The sequence below is a fragment of the Gymnoscopelus microlampas genome (genome assembly GCF_963454915.1).
Source record: "Gymnoscopelus microlampas genome assembly, chromosome: 7".
Classification (NCBI taxonomy): Eukaryota; Metazoa; Chordata; class Actinopteri; order Myctophiformes; family Myctophidae; genus Gymnoscopelus; species Gymnoscopelus microlampas.
In genome coordinates, this window is record NC_139944.1 from 46952217 (window position 1) to 46971915 (window position 19699).

Genomic DNA, 19699 nt, shown 5'->3' on the forward strand with positions numbered 1-19699 from the left:
GTAGTATAATGTAATAGTGTATCCTTTAAAAGCACCCAACAGTGGTTGAATTGCTTTCTTAATTAGTGTGGTCAGGGATTGATGCAATAGATCTTTGTAGGGTTTGTTTGGCCTTCAGTGTCAGGTTACAGGAAGGTCATTGGTTCAGCGGTTGGCTAATGAGACCCAGCCTTTGTCATGCTCTCTTTGATATTACCCACAAAGCAATCTGGGAACCCATTCGGTAAAAAAGAAAAGAAAAAACATTACCCGCATACTAATGAACTAGTAGTGAGAGAAAAGCTTTGCTAGAATCCAAAAGGAGGCTTGCGTTGAATTTAAGTAGTGAAGCAGCTAAATTATTTCAAAGGCTTTGCTAAAGTTTGTTGAAATGAAAGAGAGTTAACAATGAGCATATCTCAAACCAATAATGTAATTTGCACATCGGCTTTAATTAATAAAGATAAAACAGTTTGTTTATTAAAGCCACAATCCACACAATCACAAGTCTGTGGTGGTCATTTGTAGTGTTAGAATAACAGCTGTGTTCCAAATTGCTCAGTAGGCCTAGTTAGTCCCTAGTGGATTGAACGATTTAGAGTGGGCACCAAACAAAGTGGACGCAGACGAAATCTGGGCACTTAATCAGAGTGGGCACTTGAGAATACTGGGCAAAAGGAATTGGCCCCTGCAAAATGGGCATGTGAAGTCTTAAGCATTAAGCTTATTAGTAAGCATTCTAAATTGACTTGTATTTGCGCCTGTATATTATTTGGAACTGTTTGTATCAGAAGAACATCCACACAGAATGTGAATATTACAAGGCAATAAATCAATAATATAATCTTTATTTAAAGACATAAACTCTTAGGTGTCAAGCCCTGTAAAGCCCACCCTAAGAAATAATGGACAGAAAGGTTTAATTCTACGAAATTGGGATGCTTATTAGGCCTTTTGACGTAAAGAAATATAATAAAAAGTCAAATTGTTTTTTTAATATGATATATCTTCTATATCATTTTTGATACATGGGGTATTAGCAATTTATTCATCACAATATGTATAAATATATTTTTTAAACAAAATTATTGTCATTAACAATGATTATTATTGAGTCTTGGAGTAGATTGTTTTCCTGTGGAGTAAAAACTTGTCAGTGCCAACACAAATAAAGAGGTAGCTTTTGCTTTTGCAAACAGGCATTTTTATTTGGTATCACCAGACTCCAACCATTCCCTTTAACACATATAATCGACAATTCACATACATTCACATCATTTGCAAGGCTGAATGGTTCATACCACATAGGCAATAATGCCTGTCTGACAGCAAGTCCCTGATTTGATTCCTGACTGCCCGTAACATTTGCTGCATGTCACATCCCCTAAAGCAGTGGTTCTCAAAATAGGGCCCAGGGATCATCTGGGATCTTTGACGGGGTTCCAAATGGACCCTTACAGATCTGTAACTCTGACAAATGGAATCAAATGGACCTGTAAAATATAAATATTTGAGAACCACTGCTCAGACTCTCTTCGTGTCTCACTGATCAATTATAAATTAAAGGCTAATAAAAAGCCCTCAAATATCTACAACTAATAATAATGTTATCTTAGTGCACAATTGCAATTTACACAAGTATAAGAGTGTGTCAATTAAATTGATAATCATGAACATTGGCGAGTCCTGTCATTGCCACTATTACCTATTATCAGTATTCAGTAAGTTTTAAACATGCCAGACACAATGTAATCTGAGGCATCTCCATCTATGAGGCCTGTTCCATTACTATGAATGAACCAGCAGGGAATAATTACTCCATTCTTCACATCATTCCTATAGTCCTTCTGCCAGCCTCTGTGGACCAATGGGAAAGAGACATATTATATTATAAAAAACTGTACAGCACATTGAAACAAAGACAAACACACACTTTTATCTGTATCAGATCTAGAAACATCCATTCAGCCTATAGGATGAGACAGTCATGTGTACCTGGTCACATTGAGCTCCTGTCCCTTCACATACATGGTGGCATCAGGTTTCTCAGGGACCTCTCCTGGACGCAGATCTCCCACCTCAAACTCAACCCCATGGTAAAACTGACCTGGAGGACAGCCCACCATTGTAATCATTCTGGTTTATTCTCAATTAGTCTACTTGATTCCATAAGTTTTAAACATTAGCGTGATAATATATAATAATATACTGCCATATTTCAACATGAATAAGGTTTGAAGAACAACTTAACACAATTACTGCACACCAAAGGGGGTCAGTTTATTTTGACAGCTTCTTTATCCTTGGTTGTGATTCTGTTCTGTCCTAGTGCTGCCCCCTAGTGTGTGGTTCTGTACCTAGCAGGCCATGAACAGATGGGGAGAGAAGATGGCTGTCCAGGGTGTAGAAGCCCAGGTAGTCTTGGTGGTATGGGTGGCTCTTCCAGACCCGGTGTAGCAGGACCACAAACGTCACAGAATATTTTAGACTGACCGTCAGGGTGCAGTCTTTGGTCAAGAGAAGATCCATACTGGTGGTGGAAAGGAGGCGCCAGGGCAGAGAGAGCAGAGGTAGTGAGGAGAATGGGAGGAGAAAGTGGACAGGGAGGAGAAGTGGGGAGAATGGAAGAGACTAGAGGGGAGGGAGGCAGGGGAGAAGGCAGTAGTGAAACAGTAGCTGGCAGGGTTCATTTCAGCCTTAACTTTAAATACTGTCTTGTCACCGAGTGAGAAGGTACTCTCAAAAGCTATAACTTACTTGGGTCCTTTGAGGGCAGCTTTATCAGACCACAGTATCCTGACACGTTTTCCATCTTGTAACACAGAGATGTCTTCAGTGTTCACTTCCAGTCTCACCCCGAGGGTCTTGTGAATGATGCCGAAACGTCCAAAGTAGGTGTTGATTTTACCACCGGGGACAACTTTCTTATCTCCAATAGTCTGACCGTTGACTAAAATTCCTGTGACTCACAAAACACAGATTAAAACTATTACATATACGATTAAAGGGTCAAATTACTTCCCCCAACTTGCCCTTTAAGTCACACAACATACAACACCATTCAAATCAAGCAAGCAAGCGAGTATTCAAATCCACATGAATATTATGTCCAAATCTTAAGCCTAAAACTAAATCGGATGTCAGAATAATAATCAGAAGTTGTCCAATACAGTATTTTTTGTCTCTGGCAGTGTGAATAATTAGAAATGAAAAAAGAACCCTATTTTAATCACCTGTGGTTGTGTCTCTAACCAGGTTGAAGATGGTGCCTGGTGTGTCGTTGATATTGAAGCACAGTGCATCATCTCTCTTTGGAAGCTCTATCATAAAATGAGGATCTCCATCCACTGAAAGGACATTATCAAGGTGAGAGCTCAGTTAACATTGGATACTCACAAGTACAGCTGCCAATACCTGAAGCTGAGCTATATATATATATTTTAGCACTTGGATATTTACCAAAATATGTGGGAGCAGCATTTGAGCTGTGTTGATATGATGTCATTGTTGGCATGTGCTGTCGATATGAGCTTGTATAACCTGGTTATACATAAAATGTCATACAGCTCAAAACATGAAGACATTGGAAGTAGAAACCTTTCGTGTTCTGTTGGGTGGGAATTGAATGTTTTACCTCGTCTCTCTGCCATTTGTCGTTGCTCTGTAGAAAATAAATAGTGAAAAGATATTAGAAGATGACAACGTATGGATTCAGCAGCTTTAATAGTGCTTGCGTCATAACGGACGCAACGCCACAGTCGAGCGATTTTTTTCTTCCCACTCCATCTTCCCTACCCTCAGTCAGTTTGTCAGCGATGAAGGAATCACTCTCTCCATCTTCGGTCTGAGGCTTGGTGACCACCATGGAGGTCAGTGGAGTGACAAAATTGTACTGCAGGGACATCTCAAGAGCCTTGGCTGTGGCGTTGCTTTTTTCCTCTGCTGTACCAGTCTTACTGGAACAAAAATAAATAAGAAAGAAATTTAAACCAATTTGAAGGTTAATATTTTGTATCCATCATTCCTACACTCAGTGGCGTTCCCAGGATTTACATTTAGGGCAGGCGAGATTCTCCCCCTTAGTTATTACCTAAGTTTCAAGATGTTTTGGCCATTATCTCTGGAATGGAAGGTCCAATCTGCTCAGTTCAATGCTTGTTGGATGCGTGACTTTGAGGACATTAAGCACGCAATGACGCATTTTCGGGTTAATTGTTTTTTTTTAGGGGACGCGAGATCTTAGTTGGGCAGGCGACCGCTTGCCCTGCCTCTACAGTGGGTACGCCACTGCCTACACTGTAAGAAACTCTCAGTCTCAACGTCTTGACAGAAAAGCTTGAGATGATTGAAACAGACCTCTGCTCCAGTAGCTGTTGGATGGTCATGTAGGCCCACATACGCTCTGTGAAGTCCCCAAAGATGTACTCCTTCTCTGGGTAGATAACGTTCCAATCTACAGCGGTCGCCTGGCCCTGCACCTGAAAGTCCTCAACAGACTAGAGAAAGAGAAGAGAGTAAACATCTGTTTAACACTTTTCAACTTGAAGACATTTAAGACCATTGTTTCATGCAGTCTAATGGGTGTCATGGGAGTAAATGGGTGAGCGATACTGTGCTTTCTCAGCTAAAGAGACTACAGTTACTCCTCTGTCTCACCCCCTTGGCGAACACTTCCACCATGAAGTTATCGATGTCATTGTCACCCAGTCGTCCAGCCACCACAATCTCGGAGCCGTTGAACAGCTGAGTGAATTGGTTGGTGGTCAGGAAATCCACGGTGTTGTCAGGGTAACGCAAGTCCACATCTAAGAGTAGAGTACTGGCCACCTCCTCATAGAAACCCTGGGAAAAAACAAAATATAATAATAATAATAAATAAGCTTTATTTACATATCATTTTTCCAAACAGAGATTAAAAAGTACATGCAAAACAAGTACATTTTGACTCATAAGGAGTTAATGTACTCTGTTTGGCGGCCACTGCTGGCCAGACCCCAACCAAGTCTTAAAAGTGATGAATAAAAAACACAATTGTAACTTGAAACAAATTGGCAGCCAGTGAAAAAGGATGCTGAGACATTGAATTCATTTCTTTTCCATCGATGGAGCATTTTGCACCAGCTGAAGAAGGGAAAGGCACTTCGGACTGATTGCATAGTAAAGTGACTTGCAGTAGTAGTTATTTCACAGCTGGAAAAACAACAACATTTTTCACTTGCCTCTTAAAAGTGACAACTAAACAACTAAAATGTTGGCCAAAGCCTTCATCTATGTCTTGTTGAGACCGACCCAGTTGAGGTGTCACTGAGACCGTTGATCTATTAAATTCAATCAGCATCAAGCACTGAAGTGTGTGATTTAATTTAATACATTTTATTATTAGCATTTAACAAGAATTCTGCATCTCACTGCATGTATGTTGTATGTTACCTTCTACCTGCTTAAAATGACTGACTGACAAAATTGAATAGCTTAGTTTTCACATGTCCTAATACATCCTATAAATCCTATATCACACCCTCCCTTACTGCAGTGGTTCTCAAACTTTTTCATGTCAAGGACCCCCAAATTGATATGCATTTGGCCGCGGACCCCCATTTGAAAATATTTTGTGCCAGGGACCCCCATACAAGATTTGTGTTAAAATGTCTCAAAAGATATTCCAATGTTTTTTTTGCAAGTTTCTTTTTAAAAATAGCATAACTACAAGCTCACAACGCGTCACATTGTGACGCGTTGTGAGCTTGTAGATCGTCTATTTTCAAATAGCCAATGTATTTCGGGCTCAAGTGGTTAAAATTAATTGAATGCAAAATTAACTCATCACCCCCCCCCCCCCCCAAGGACCCCTGGGGGTCCCCGGAACCCCACTTTGAGAACCAATGCCTTACTGCACCTGGAGTTGGGCGGTCGCATCTGAGTCCTCATAGATTCTGCGGGCCAGCCCCTTGTTTTGTTGGGCCATCACATCCAGAAAGGAGTAATCCACGCTGTTTCCAAATCCCAGACAGAAGAGAGACATTTTTCCGTTAATAGCCTCACGCACATTTTCCTGGATCTTTGGGATGTCGGACTCTCCTGCATAATTATATATGTGCACACATACACAATAAAAGGGTTAAGGCAAGGCAAGGCAATGCAAATTAATTTGTATAGCACAATTTATACACAAAGGCAATTCAAAGTGCTTTACATGAGGCATAAAAAGGCATTTAAAGAGAAAATCTGAATAGAAAGAATAAAGTAGAGAAATACCTTTTCTATTGGTTATTCTATTCTATCTATTAAATTATTATTTTACTAACTTGTAGATGCACATTAACAATTATTAATGGAATTTGTATTTATTTTTATTTATGTCTAGATCAGTGACTCAAACTTTTCTTTTATTTCAAGGACCCCCATGTAGGCTACAAATGGAACTACGGGTCTACCTTTGAGAACCACTGTCCAAGATTACATTTTTCGAGTGGTGCAACCGCTCCTATAAGAGGGTTTGGGACCCATCCGTGGTGAAAGTTTTTCTTTCCGTCGTGAAAATTTGTCTTTCGCTGTGACGCCATGCTGTGGAAAACACGCCCATAGGCTAAGCTTTGCAGGACGTGCTGTGATTGGCTAGCGAGACACATGATGAAATTAACTTCAAACTTCGCAGACACGCTGTGATTGGCTAGCGAGACGCATGATGAAATTAATAATAATGTAAAAAATGTAAGCACGTCACTTCGCACGACGTGCTGTGATTGGCTACCGAGATGCATGATGAAATTAATACTCATAAATATTACCTCTCACTTCACACTGGGTGTGATTTTTGGGCGGTGTAGTCGCCCCTATATGTGAGGTTGGGACATTGACAAATGCTGCACTGTGATTGGCCACCCATTGTACCCCCCCCACCCATTGTACCCCCCCAACCCTGCACTGTGATTGGCCACCCATTGTACACCCCTTCCACCCACAATGGGTGGCCCCTGGCCACCCATTGTGGGTGAAATTAAAATGGTTGAGAATCACTGCTAGAGCCGTAAAAGATCTTCTCTTAAGGGGGTCCCTGGCTTATCCTTTGAAATGGGGGTCCGCGGGCTAATAAGTGTCAATTTGGGGGTCCTTGACATGAAAAAGTTTGAGAACCACTGATATAACTAACACAAATATGTACAATAGCACATACACAACGCATTCCATCCTTTCACTGACACAGCACCACAAACATTTCCCAGAATACATTACAGGAGGGTAGCTAGCTCCCACACACACTTGAAAATAAGTAAACATAACAGTCAATAATTTAAGCCCACACACACACACACACACACACACACACACACACACACACACACACACACACACACACACACACACACACACACACACACACACACACACACACACACACACACACACAGGAGTATATAAACACAGTTTATACAGTATCATAGCTAGATACAAAATATTTGTTACACGGCTCACTAACGGCCCTGTACAGAGCCCTGTGCTCTGTGCTCCTAGCTTCCTACTACTATACACTAAAACCTCTTTGCCGAAAATAGCCGATCTACAAGCTCACAATACCTCGCACTTGTAGATCGGCTGTTTTCGGCTAATGTTCCCCCCAGTTTAGGGATGCTAGGGTACAAGTGGTTAATGTAAAAAAAAAAAAAAAAGTTGAGCTCACCTTCGTTTGGCATTCCATCAGTCATGAAGATAATCATGTCGAAACTCCTTTCTGGGAGTATGTTGTCTTGCCTGTCTTTCACCAGCATGTGTACAGCAGTCATTGCTGCATCATTGATATTGGTCCCTGGAAAGGGAAATACAATAAAATGTTTTTTAAAAATAGTAAAAACATTTTGAAATAGTTCAACTATCTTCAACTACATCGACACGTTGTGAGCGTGTAGATTGGCTATTTGAACTATCTGAAAATGTTTTTAAAAATAGTAAAAAATGAAGAAGTTTAGGGATAATGGGTAAGGCACTGGCGAAAATAGAGCCCTACAGTCAACTGTGTGCAATGTCATCAAATCAAATTCATCTGGTTCTTTGCTTTTCTCCCCAGTGTAGTTGATTTCCACACACACACTTGTGTAATCTTGTCACTGCTGACTCCTACTGGTTGGTCTTCGGACTGGATGGCATTGGAACCACATGCCTCCTCCGGTACACATGAAATCACCTTCCACTTTGCACCTGCAAGTGATGAGCTTCTCCGGGAGGACGTAGGCCTACTGGAGCACATCCGGAGGCATACCCTATTCGTCATAGTTAGTTTTTTCTAATTTAGTTGTTACGTCTATTCCCTGCGTATTCTAGTCCAGGGGTCTTCAACGTTTTCAGGCCAAGGACCCCCTAGCTGAGAGAGGGATGAAGCAGGGACCCCCTCTATATTGTATAACATTGTGTTTCACATTCAACTTTTTTTGTTTACTTGGTCTGCTCTTTTTTCCCCTCTTCACCAAACACCTCTTTGCCCAAAAATAGCCGATCAACAAGCTCACAACGCCTCGCAGCGCATATCACACAAAGATTTGGCGTACCCCCTGTAGTAACTCTGAGGACCCCCTAGGGGTCCCGGATCCACTGTTGAAGACCCCTGTTCTAGTCCTTTTGTCACTGCTACTCCTACAGTTGGTCCTATGTCCAATCCATGTGACATCAAGGCCCCTTCTTTTCTGACAGTCAAGAGGTTTCACCAGGAGGATGTAACACGCATGTATAAGTATGTGCTATTCTTCCTAGCGCCACAGCCCACTGACCAACCTGTAGGAATCATTAGTGCAGCGTCCAAGATGTGACTTATTCTGATGCTTACATCCACTGTCACTTATGCCTGCGGCGAATGCTAGGGCTTCGGCCACATTTTCCTTGTTGGCCTTAATAAGAGATTGTTTCCAGGGAAGAACCTTCTGATTAAACAGGATGATAGCAAAGTAGTCGTCCTCATGCAGGTCCTGGAGGATGGCCAGCAATGCCTCACGTGTCTGCACAAGGTAACAAGATCAGAGGCCATGCATAAACATGTACATACAGTGTATATAGCCCACATAACGTCACCTTGCAAAAAATTATGTTTTTCAGAAAACAGAAAACAACTGAACCAAAACAAACTATATGATACAGTATTTCTTAATAATTTCACCCAAAAAGTTTATAACAATATTATATATATATTTTTTTTTACCTAATTTTTATCCCGCGATTTTGTAACCCTTATTTTTTCACCCGGTGCCAATTTCTAAGTGATCCTCGCTACACTCCCCTCACCAGCCTAGGGAGGTCAGGGCCGAGCTCATGCCTCCTTCAATGCATGAGAGCCAACTGACCTTCTTGTCACCTGACAGGGGGGAGTTTCCCTGGTTGGACGTAGTGCGTGGAAGGAATACGTTATTCCAACCAGTTCCCTTCTCCTCCATCAGGCGCCCCGGCTGTCATGGGGGAGGCGGTATAGCGACCAGGATTACTACATGTTTTTGTGAGGGAATTAACTACCGTAAGGGACACGGGGAGAACATGCAAACTCCACACAGAGTAGGCCCTTTCGCCAACCCCACCTAGGGTATGGGCGCTGATGACGCGGAGGAGAACACACGCCCCAAGCGCCCATAGCGTCCCTTCTAGCTGAGAGGCGACAGCGCTACCCATTGCCCACCGTCCGCGCCCCCTAATATATTACTTTTTGACATACAAATAACACAGTCTGTCAGTTATGTAACATAAGAGGATTAAATGAGGTAGGACAGTTTGTGTTTTGACTTAAGCAGATGTAAACCTGACGTAGGCCAAATTATTGGTTGAGTAACTGACTTACTCCAGACACAGTCACATTGTCTTTCTGACTTATGCCATAAACAGTGGGGCTCTGTGTTGTTTTTACGCACGGCAGAATGCAAGCTTGACGTGATAAAATGGCCTAGATCACACTCTTGTGATCTAGGCCGTTATAGTATTGGTGAGAACAGCATGATCCTTTTCAATGAGGATACAGGCGGTTTTACCAAAGGCGGCCAGTGTCACGAAGAGCTGATTTAGGCAGAAATATAAATTTCCTGTTTGTATTTAACAAAAATGACTTTATTTTAGGAAGGTGACGATAATATACTGTAGACATATGATATTCCCTGAAATTGTCTCTCACACACACTCTGTCTCACATACAGTACACTTCTCACCTGCCTTATTTTAGTCCCACGCATGGATATACTAATGTCAATCACAAACACTACATTCTTTGGAACTCTGGGTAAGTCAGGAGGTGCAAAGAAATGGACGAAGTATCCATTCACAATCTGCGGGGAAAAAAGAAGACTGAAATATAACACATTTTATACACCAGGGGGGCAACTCAAAGTGCTTCACAGAATAAAAACAATTACAATCAAAACGTAAAAGTGTACTTTGAAGAGGGAAAAAAAACGATTAAAATAGATACAATAGACAGCAGACCTGAACGTCCCCTAGGCTCGTGGCCCGTTTCACGTCGTACTTGATGATGAAATCTCCATCGATCAGAGTTCCCTCACAGTCTGGACACTTCCTCTGCTGCTCCGGTGTCGGTGAGAAGGAGATGTGTGCCTGAAAGAAGGATACAATATTAGCCTGGTTCCAGACGAATCTGCCTTTGCAAAATTGCATGCACTTTAGCCCTCGGCAATATCCACGCAGTGTGTCGTGTGATATTGTCTGGCCACGCGAGGCTAATACAATATACATTCACTTTAGTGCAAACTTACATCTGGCATGTCTAATAGAACAGTGGTTCTGGTTCTCAAACGTTTTCATGTCAAGGACCCCCAAATTGACACTTATTAGCCCGCGGACCCCCGTTTCAAAAGATATGCCAGGGACCCCCCATAAGAGAAGATTTTTTTACGGCTCTAGCAGTGATTCTCAACCATTTTAATTTCAAGGACCCCCAGTTTGACATGCATTAGGGCTACAGACCCCCATTTAAATGGCATTTCTATCACTTGGACCGCAATTTATATTGTAAAATCTATGTCAATTTAACTCTGAGTTACAGACCCATAAGGGTCCATTTTGTGCCTAATCTATCATTTAGTTGGGGACCCCCTGGAACTGGGGGTCCCCGGACCCCACTTTGAGAACCAATGTAATAGAAGACAAGAGGTAGAAGCACTGCTGGGTGGTCTTAGGTGTGTTGGTGTGCTTTGCAGCATAGTTTGACCATAATGTTTGATTTGAGTTATGCTAAGTCTTAGTGCTTTTCAGACAACATTTACACAGTCCTATTATATGCCAGTATATGCCAGGCTACATACAGCCTTTTGGACTGAATACATTTTAAAGTAACAGAAGGTGTCTGCCTTCGTTACAGTGTGCCTTGGATTAATGGAAGGAGATTATGCATATTTAATAGTTTAATTTTAGGGAAGATGGGTATGTTATTCAACAGTGTAGGTTAGAACATACACAAAGATTAATTTGAAAGACGAATTAAACTATAGCTGTCCAAAGAACCTTGGAACTTTCACAATTCATGAGAATAATGAGAATGAGAACTAGACCGGCGCTGTACCCATTGTGTCCCATTTATGCAAATATATGGAGATCTCTGTATCTGTCTGCCTGTGTCCCTTTTATGCCCATATATGGAGATCCCTAATGTCATCAGTATACAGTATGGCTATATATGGGCGTACCCATGTATGTGCATATCGTCGGATTGGCGCTTCTGGACAACCGGATCTCCATAAGTGCCTATATATGGGCGTATCGGTTCTGGACAACCGCCTATCCTAACGACTCAATGTTGGGATTCTCAACTCCCTCGCGGTTCTCAAGATACGTGAACTACAGAAGGACATACAAACGTGCAGAGATTCCGTGCTTTTATTGTAAGATGAAGAGCCATTTTTAACCCATACCTTTTTGTCTGTGACAGTTTTCTCCACCAGAGGGAGCAGCTCATTGGATAAGAAGGTTCCGTAGGCATCAACAAATGAAATACCCTGTGGCTCATAGATATCTGCCACAATCTGTGCAAAGTTAAACACAAACATACACACGCAGTGAGATGAGTCTTTCATTAAGCAGTGTGTGATGTGAACGTAGGCCTACTGTATGCATGGAGATCCACCTGAAAGTTGCGGACAAGCTGCTTGGGTTTGACCCGGGTCAGAATCTCATACTGGCCTAGTTTCCTTTTAAGAAGCTCCTCATAGGTCAGAATGAATTTCACGTTGCTATTGGCAGCAATGTTCACTGACACAGTGAACTTCTCCATTTTTCTTCCAGAGGCCCTAGAAGACAGGCAAACCAAAAAATAATGAACAAAGGAATGATAGAGAATATGCATAACATCGTACTGTATATCGTCTCTTTCGGGTGGAAACCTCATTATGTCTTTTCAGGATACAAATACAAAAATAGCAAAAGTAGCAGATCTACAAGCTCAAAATGTCTCGTTTCGCGGCCCGTTTCAAGCTTGCACATCTGCTACTTTTGCTATTTTTGAATTTGAATCCTGCTTTTGTGTGACACTGTAGTATGATCAAGTAGGGCGTTAATTTACCAAAAGAAACACAAAAATGTTAGAATATGGAAATAAGAGGTTTCTGCCGGACAGCAACTATATTTATTTCATCCCTTTCCTAGTGACCTGCTGTGACTTACTTGACCAGTCCAGCAGTCTGTCCCGATGAGACAGCTTTCTCATACTGCTTTTTGGCTTTCTCCTTCTCTTTGACATCTCCAACATACATCTGATGATCAATTTCCCTGAAAAGCAAATGGGAAGAGTTAGAACGCACACAGGGATTTCATATGTGGTAAATAATACATGAGTTTTTGTTTTGTTTTTTTGTATTAACTATGGAATGAGACTTTGCCCCAGGTGAAGGACTTTAAGTATCTCGGGGTCTTGTTCACGAGTGAGGACGGAGCAGGAGGAGCGGTGTTGCAGTCACTGTACCGCACTGTTGTGACGAGAAGAGAGCTGAGCCAGAAGGCAAAGCTCTCGGTCTACCGGGCAATCTTCGTTCCTACTCTCACCTATGGTCATGAAGTGTGGGTCATAACAAAGAATAAGATTGGGGATACAAGCGGCCGAAATGAGTTTTCTCAGACGGGTGGCCGGCCTCTCCGTTGGACATAGGGTGAGAAGTTCAGTCATCCGTGAGAGACTCGGAGTAGAACCGCTGCTCCTTGACTTGGAATGAAGCCAGCCGGGCATCTAGTACGGATGCCTCCCGAGTGTCTCCCTAGGGAGGTTATTGCTGCACGTCCCACTGAGAAGAGACCCCGTGGCAGACCAAGGACCAGATGGGGGGATTATACAGTATCTCCACATTGGCCTTGGAACGCCTCGGGATCCCTCAGGAGGAAGTTGCAAATGTTGCTCTGGAAAGGGAAGACTGGAAATCTCTGTTGGAACTGTTACCCCCGCGACCCGATTTGGGATGAGCGGTTGAAGATGGATGGATGGATATAACTATAGCTGTAATTTTAAACTCCAAAAGCAGGCAAATGTCCGTCGGAACATTGTGATGAGAATAGTCAGGGAGATACAGAGGCAGCAGTAACACAGTAAGAAGAGACAGAGAGACGGCACTGACATGCTGAAGTTGGTGATGAAGGCGGTCTTGGGCAGCTCCATCTCGAAGAAGATCTCCTGTGAGGAGTTGGCCTTGTTCAGAGCAGTGGAGGTCATGACGGTGTGAGCGAAACGAGACGCTACGGTACAGTCCACTGTAACACTGTCCACCTCCACCTGAGAGGGAGAGAGAGAGAGAGAGAGGGGGGGGGGGACAAATAAGAAAAATCTGAGAATATGAAGAGCTGTACAGCTCATAAAGTGTCATTTCATATGAGAATCCTATGTCGACAAACAACCTTTAATGTGCACTATTTTTATTTCTCACAAACATGATTCATTCTCACTTTCTCCAGGTAGCTCCCTTTAATTGGTGTCAAAGAAAAAGTGTTAATCCATGTCTAGAGTGGGGATTCACTTATTTGGAAGAGTCAGGCTATTCTAATGACAGTTCTAATTTTCATTTCATTAACAGACAGAGAAAATGGGTATTTTTTCTTGCCTCTTTGTTGTTTGTACTTCTTTTCTGCAATATAAAGAGACACCGATCATAATGTTAGTCATTTGATTAACTGGGATAAAATACAGTATGAGAAGGCCACTATGAGTAGGTCTAACTTGAGGAGTTTACAAAGTTGACAGTGAAGCAGGTATCTTCAATCACTTAAAGTACTGTGAATAATTTAGTATTTAGTAGGCTACCTTTAAAATAGGTATTTTGTTGTACCAAACTTCTTTTTATTTCAGAGTAAACTGTGAAATTATGCAAGTTTAATAATTATGTCAAAATGTGTAAAAAGGCTTTCACAAAGTAACGCAAACTTCAAAGTAATGTTAGCAGGGAAAAGAAGGATGTTCCGTGTGTGGAAATAATTTCAGTTCAACTACCTTAAGTGACCTGGTGGCATCCTGTGTCTCCTGGAATTCACATAGAAAGGTGAATTAACAAAATGTAGGCTACAAACCCATGCAACTCACTCACACAATTCTCTTCAAGCATACATGATTCCTGATACATTTTCAGTGTGGATTTCAGATTTCACATTTACACATTCACACATAGGGGGCGTCACAAATACAATAAAGGTCACTTTTTGTTGCAGAAACATGATTTATTTTCCCTTAATCAGGCACGCACAAATGGTCTTGTGAGTCATGTGACAATGATCGTCAAATAGGGTTTTAATATTTACCATTTGCGTGTAATTGCACATTTGTTGGCACAGCCAATTTCTTATAAAAACGTTCCATATATCATAAACTCAACATCCAATCATACCCAGATTGGAATCGCATGTTGAGGGGCCTCTATAGTGCACCTCCAAAACAGCTTTCACGTCTGCCCATAGGGGTCGCCAACCAGGTCTGGCAGAGATCTGTGCACCGAGGAGTGCATGTGCACTTTTATACTTATCTCTGCGTCTGAACACAGTGACAAAAACTAGAACACAGCTGGAGATTAGCTGCTCGCAGACAGACACGGACATATGGACAGACGGAAAAGGTGCAAAACTCTCAGCCACGCCTTCGGCCTGGCGGGGACAACAATATAAAAAGTATGCATTTCTGCTTAATAAGATAAAAGATGTTAATATAAGAATAATACAAATTCTCCTTATCTTTTCCCTTTAAAGCATAACATACATTTTTTTGCAATGAGCAACTGTCAGAAAAACATGCTGGCATTGCTAAACGGAATTGGTAAGCTCGGAGGTATACAATGTTGATTCTCTGAGTTAACGATTATGATTCTCAAATTATTAGGGTTTGTGATTCCCCTCCCTACATAAAACACGAAAGAGGACTAAAGGCAAAGCAGCAATGAGCTCCAACAGTTCAAAAAAGAACCGCAGGTTGACTGAAAACTGAATACTGAACTACAAATTCATTATTATTATTATTATTAATATTATTTTAAATTCAACTACAAAATAGCAGAAAGAGAAGAGAAGCAGTGATGTTACCTGTATGACAGCATCATCGCGGGAGATAACCAAAGCTCCTTGGGCCTGGCCGAGAAGCCAGAGGCAGACACAGCCCCACAGCAGCACGACACTCCTCAGCCCAGACATAACTAAACCCCACTAAACAATTCTCATGTACAATACACATAGACAGGAAAACATTTGTCCCTGGGTGCACTTTAACATTAGCGCATCTACAAAAAGCAGCCACAGTCATGCTGATGAGTATCAATGTCCACTGTGGGGGAGAGATCTGTCTAGGCAACTGTGTAAACTGCAAAGTGCACTCGCTTAGTGTCAATATTGAAAAAACACACACTGGATTTGTTTTTAATTCCAGTCCTTTAAAAAAAAAGAAAAGAAAGATGTTTATAGCACAATACACAAATATTACCATATACATAGTGGATATATTGCAAATATATCATGCCAGAGTTAAGTATAAGAGCTCATTTTAATCTGTAGTCCCTGAACAGGTTATTCAAATTGGTGGTCTTACTTAGCAGGGACAATGCACATCAACATTTCAGTTTTCACATCAATGTAAACGTGCCATAGTTAGGTATAAGAGATCATTTTAATCTGTAGTCCCTGAACAGGTTATTCAAATGTGTGGTCTAATAGCTATCAATACAAAACAATACAATACAACTGAACTAAGCTTAAGTACAAAAGACAAAACAATTACAATAATGTAAAGAAAAATTACAACAATAAAACATTGAAAGACTATTCCAGTGGTGGGAGGCTCTAACAGAGAAGTCCAAACGTACTAGGCCTGTATGGTACAATAAAGTGCCCTCTGGTAGTTGCCCTTGATGCCCTGCCACCACTGTCCTTCTGACCTATGAACTGACGTAGTTAGTGGAGGATGTACAAAACCATTTAAAACCTTAAAAATGAGACAAGCATCTACTAAATATCTACAATTATCCAAATGAAATAGATTGTACTTTTGAACTATATGGCAATGATGACAACTATTGGGCTTTCGGTCAAGTGTTTTTAATCTGTGTTTGTAAAGAGACTATATAGGTTTCAGAGTTGTCAGACTTGTTTGTGACCATTGTGAAACAGTGACCATTGTGTATGTTACAGTATGTGAGAAAAGATTATAGCATGCATGCTTCTGTTGCTAAGCATGCAACAGAAGTACCCTTCCTGTCAACGAAGCAGCATCCATATCATATTTTGTCATTCAATACTTTATGGAAGATTTTCAGAAAGTTGACACGAGTCTCTGCAATAAGAGCCAGGTTAATATTTTCCTCAATAAGATCTATAGGGTACTACGTGCCAGTCAGATATAGCTTATCTCCCTCCAATAGACAGAAGCTGAGGGAAAGAGTATTATTTACAATAGGACTTTTTGTTTGAAGACTCCAATTTAAACGTTCTAAACTCTAAAGTGCTCTTTTGCTATGGTAGTGTTTAGCCCAAAAAATGGTGATTGTGGCAAGCATTTCATCACCGCCAAGCATATACACAACGCTTTTGCCCAAAATACTCTCAGAATTAAATATAATATTGTTTTAATAATGTAAAAACATATTGTAGCCTATACCATATACTGTATGTAGCTGCAAGCCTATGTGGGTTAAAGGCAGGGCAACAGATTTGAAATGCTGGATATTCAAATAATATGAAAAAGCTGTACTTATGTATTATAATTTGGAATTATCATAAACAATATGATCATTTTAAATGTTGGAAAAAGGTGTTTGAACAGCAAATTTTGCCCTGCCTCAACATTCAATAATACCAAGTTGAACAGTTTTGTGATGTCAGCAGTGGAAGAGGTTCATATTATAAACTCCCTATAAATAAAACAAATACAAGGACATATCATCTTAACTTTTACGGCAGAGAGGCTTCCTGGGCATTGCAAACATACAGTATCTGGTTTTGAATGCCATTTTTCATTTGGAGTGGATGTTATTTTTTTTATTTTTTATTTTTTTAACTATATGGGTGGAGTAGGCATCCTTTGCATAAACTCACTGCCACCCTGTGGTTGCAGCCTGCTATTTCAGGACATTATCAACTGGCCATTTACACAAGACCAGTTTACAGTTTTAATTTGGACACTTATAACCAGAACGTTTTGTATTAAATGTATCATGACTATTTGAAATGAACTTGTGCTCAGACCTGTGATTTCACTGGAGCCTGTCCAAAATTAAAATGTCAGAGAACTGGACACCAGTGTTAAGTGTTTTAGTCATAGTCTTTTGAATAAAATTGAATTTAGTTTAATTTAATTTAGATTATTGATCTATGTCCATCACCTAGTTACTGAGGATAGGATGTGGGGATCTCCTTTATCCTGGCTAACATCCCTCAGAACTGCAGTGTGGTCTACCGTGATGGGACTCCCTCTTCCTTTGGTGTGTTTCCCAGGTGGCGCCCAAACCCTAACCTTTAACTTTACAAAAACTATGCCTAAACCTAACCTTAACCCTAACCCTAACCTCACAGAAACTATGCCTACACCTAACCTTAACCCTAACCCCAACCTCACAGAAACTATGCCTACACCTAACCTCAAAACCACGTCCACCTGGGCGAAACACCGTGAAAAGAGAGAGTCTGCTGCCTTGACGAGCTTGCCCACACAACGGAAGCATTCCTGGGTCACGGGGTCAGCAGAGAAGAGGTCATCAGTGACACAGCCAAAGTGACCAATGTATGGGACTAGTAGGTTCCACAGAACTTGGACGAGCTGCTGAGTTTCCAGGACTTAGCGTCCTCATTCTCCCTGTCATTGCTTTGTCCAGGACACCAGCCCTCTGCATCACCTGAAGCACAAGGGATAGTGCGTCCTTTGACCGGCTGTGGAGAGCACTCACTGAGGCCCCCTCCCTGATACTGTATACCTGTGTATGGCCCAAACAAACCAAGCAAGCCATTCATTGGGGACACTGACACCGGTGACGTGAGTCATGAGCCTGGTTGGAGTGCTGTCCAAGGAATAGGGGGTTCCTGCAGAGCCAGAGATTGCGCTACTAGAACTGCATTTCTAGAACCTATACCCAAAACTGAAAAAAAAAACTGGTGTGTGTGTGTGTGTGTGTGTGTGTGTGTGTGTGTGTGTGTGTGTGTGTGTGTGTGTGTGTGTGTGTGTGTGTGTGTGTGTGTGTGTGTGTGTGTGTGTGTGTGTGCGTGCTATATTATGTACTGTAGTTAATGTTCATTTGTGTGAGAATCTCTCCAGTTTAACTGTATCATCTCATTGTGTTAACGTTAGTGTTCTCCCATGCAGAGAGCACCCCATGCTGCATGTGCATTTTGAGCGTAGGCAGGTGTTATTGTGTTCTGGTTTACAGTAATTGCACGCTTGTTTTGTGTGTGTGTGTGTGTGTGTGTGTGTGTGTGTGTGTGTGTGTGTGTGTGTGTGTGTGTGTGTGTGTGTGTGTGTGTGTGTGTGTGTGTGTGTGTGTGTGTGTGTGTGTGTGTGTGTGTGTGTGTGTGTGTGTGTGTGTGTGTGTGTGTGTGTGTGTGTGTGTGTGCGCGCGTGTGAGAGTGTGCGTGCATGCGAATGTGCGTGCGTGCGTGCGTGCGTGTGCACGTGCGTGTGTGTGTGTGTGTGGGTAGTTATTATTGGCAGTGGTGGTTCTCTGGGGTTACAGCAGTGTCCTTTGCTATTTCTGAGTGAGAATGTGGAGTCTATTTTCAAGGTTGCCGTGGAAACCATTGTATTTGCAGTGGCTGTGATTGGTTCTGCCGGGCGAGCAAGAATCTGCTATTTTTGTCATGAGTCAACACCTCACACAAAACACACACACACGCACGCACATTCGCACGGAGCACGCAGACAAATATATGTACTATACACACATGCACACACACATGTGCGTGCACATTCACACACATTTGTGAGAACAGACATGCTATATCTTTCTATCACATATTATATATAGTGTTGCCAGACTTTACCATGAAAGCCAATTGTCTTCCAACATAAGAGTATCTCTGTCCAATCTTTCTGTCTTTGTGTTTGAATCCTAGCAGTTTAACAGGCATGAGATAAATGCTGCTAGCTTTTTTATGATTGAAAGGTATAGGCCTACAACCAGGATTGCAAATAAAAGTACAATTTGCATTGAAAAATAGAAATACGGAAATGCAGTCCATTTACTGAACTGCCCAAATGAGGATTAGATTAATCCGGTTATTAAAGTGGAGTGTGTAATTGTTTAGA

The 19699-nt window shown here is 41.6% G+C and overlaps 1 protein-coding gene across 1 annotated transcript; it reads right to left on the minus strand.

The window, feature by feature from the left end:
• Window positions 1-1697: 1697 nt before the first annotated feature.
• Window positions 1698-15606, minus strand: LOC311048594 (inter-alpha-trypsin inhibitor heavy chain H3-like; the record flags this gene model as incomplete). Its single annotated transcript, XM_084061857.1, has 18 exons — window positions 1698-1836; window positions 1975-2086; window positions 2337-2509; window positions 2737-2938; window positions 3213-3326; window positions 3775-3935; window positions 4336-4475; window positions 4636-4821; window positions 5876-6057; window positions 7658-7783; window positions 8795-8963; window positions 10152-10268; window positions 10426-10554; window positions 11868-11978; window positions 12080-12242; window positions 12616-12720; window positions 13557-13711; window positions 15499-15606. 18 exons carry the CDS (start codon window positions 15604-15606, stop codon window positions 1698-1700), a joined length of 2592 nt encoding a protein of 863 aa, XP_083917983.1.
• Between the last annotated feature and the right edge of the window lie 4093 nt (window positions 15607-19699).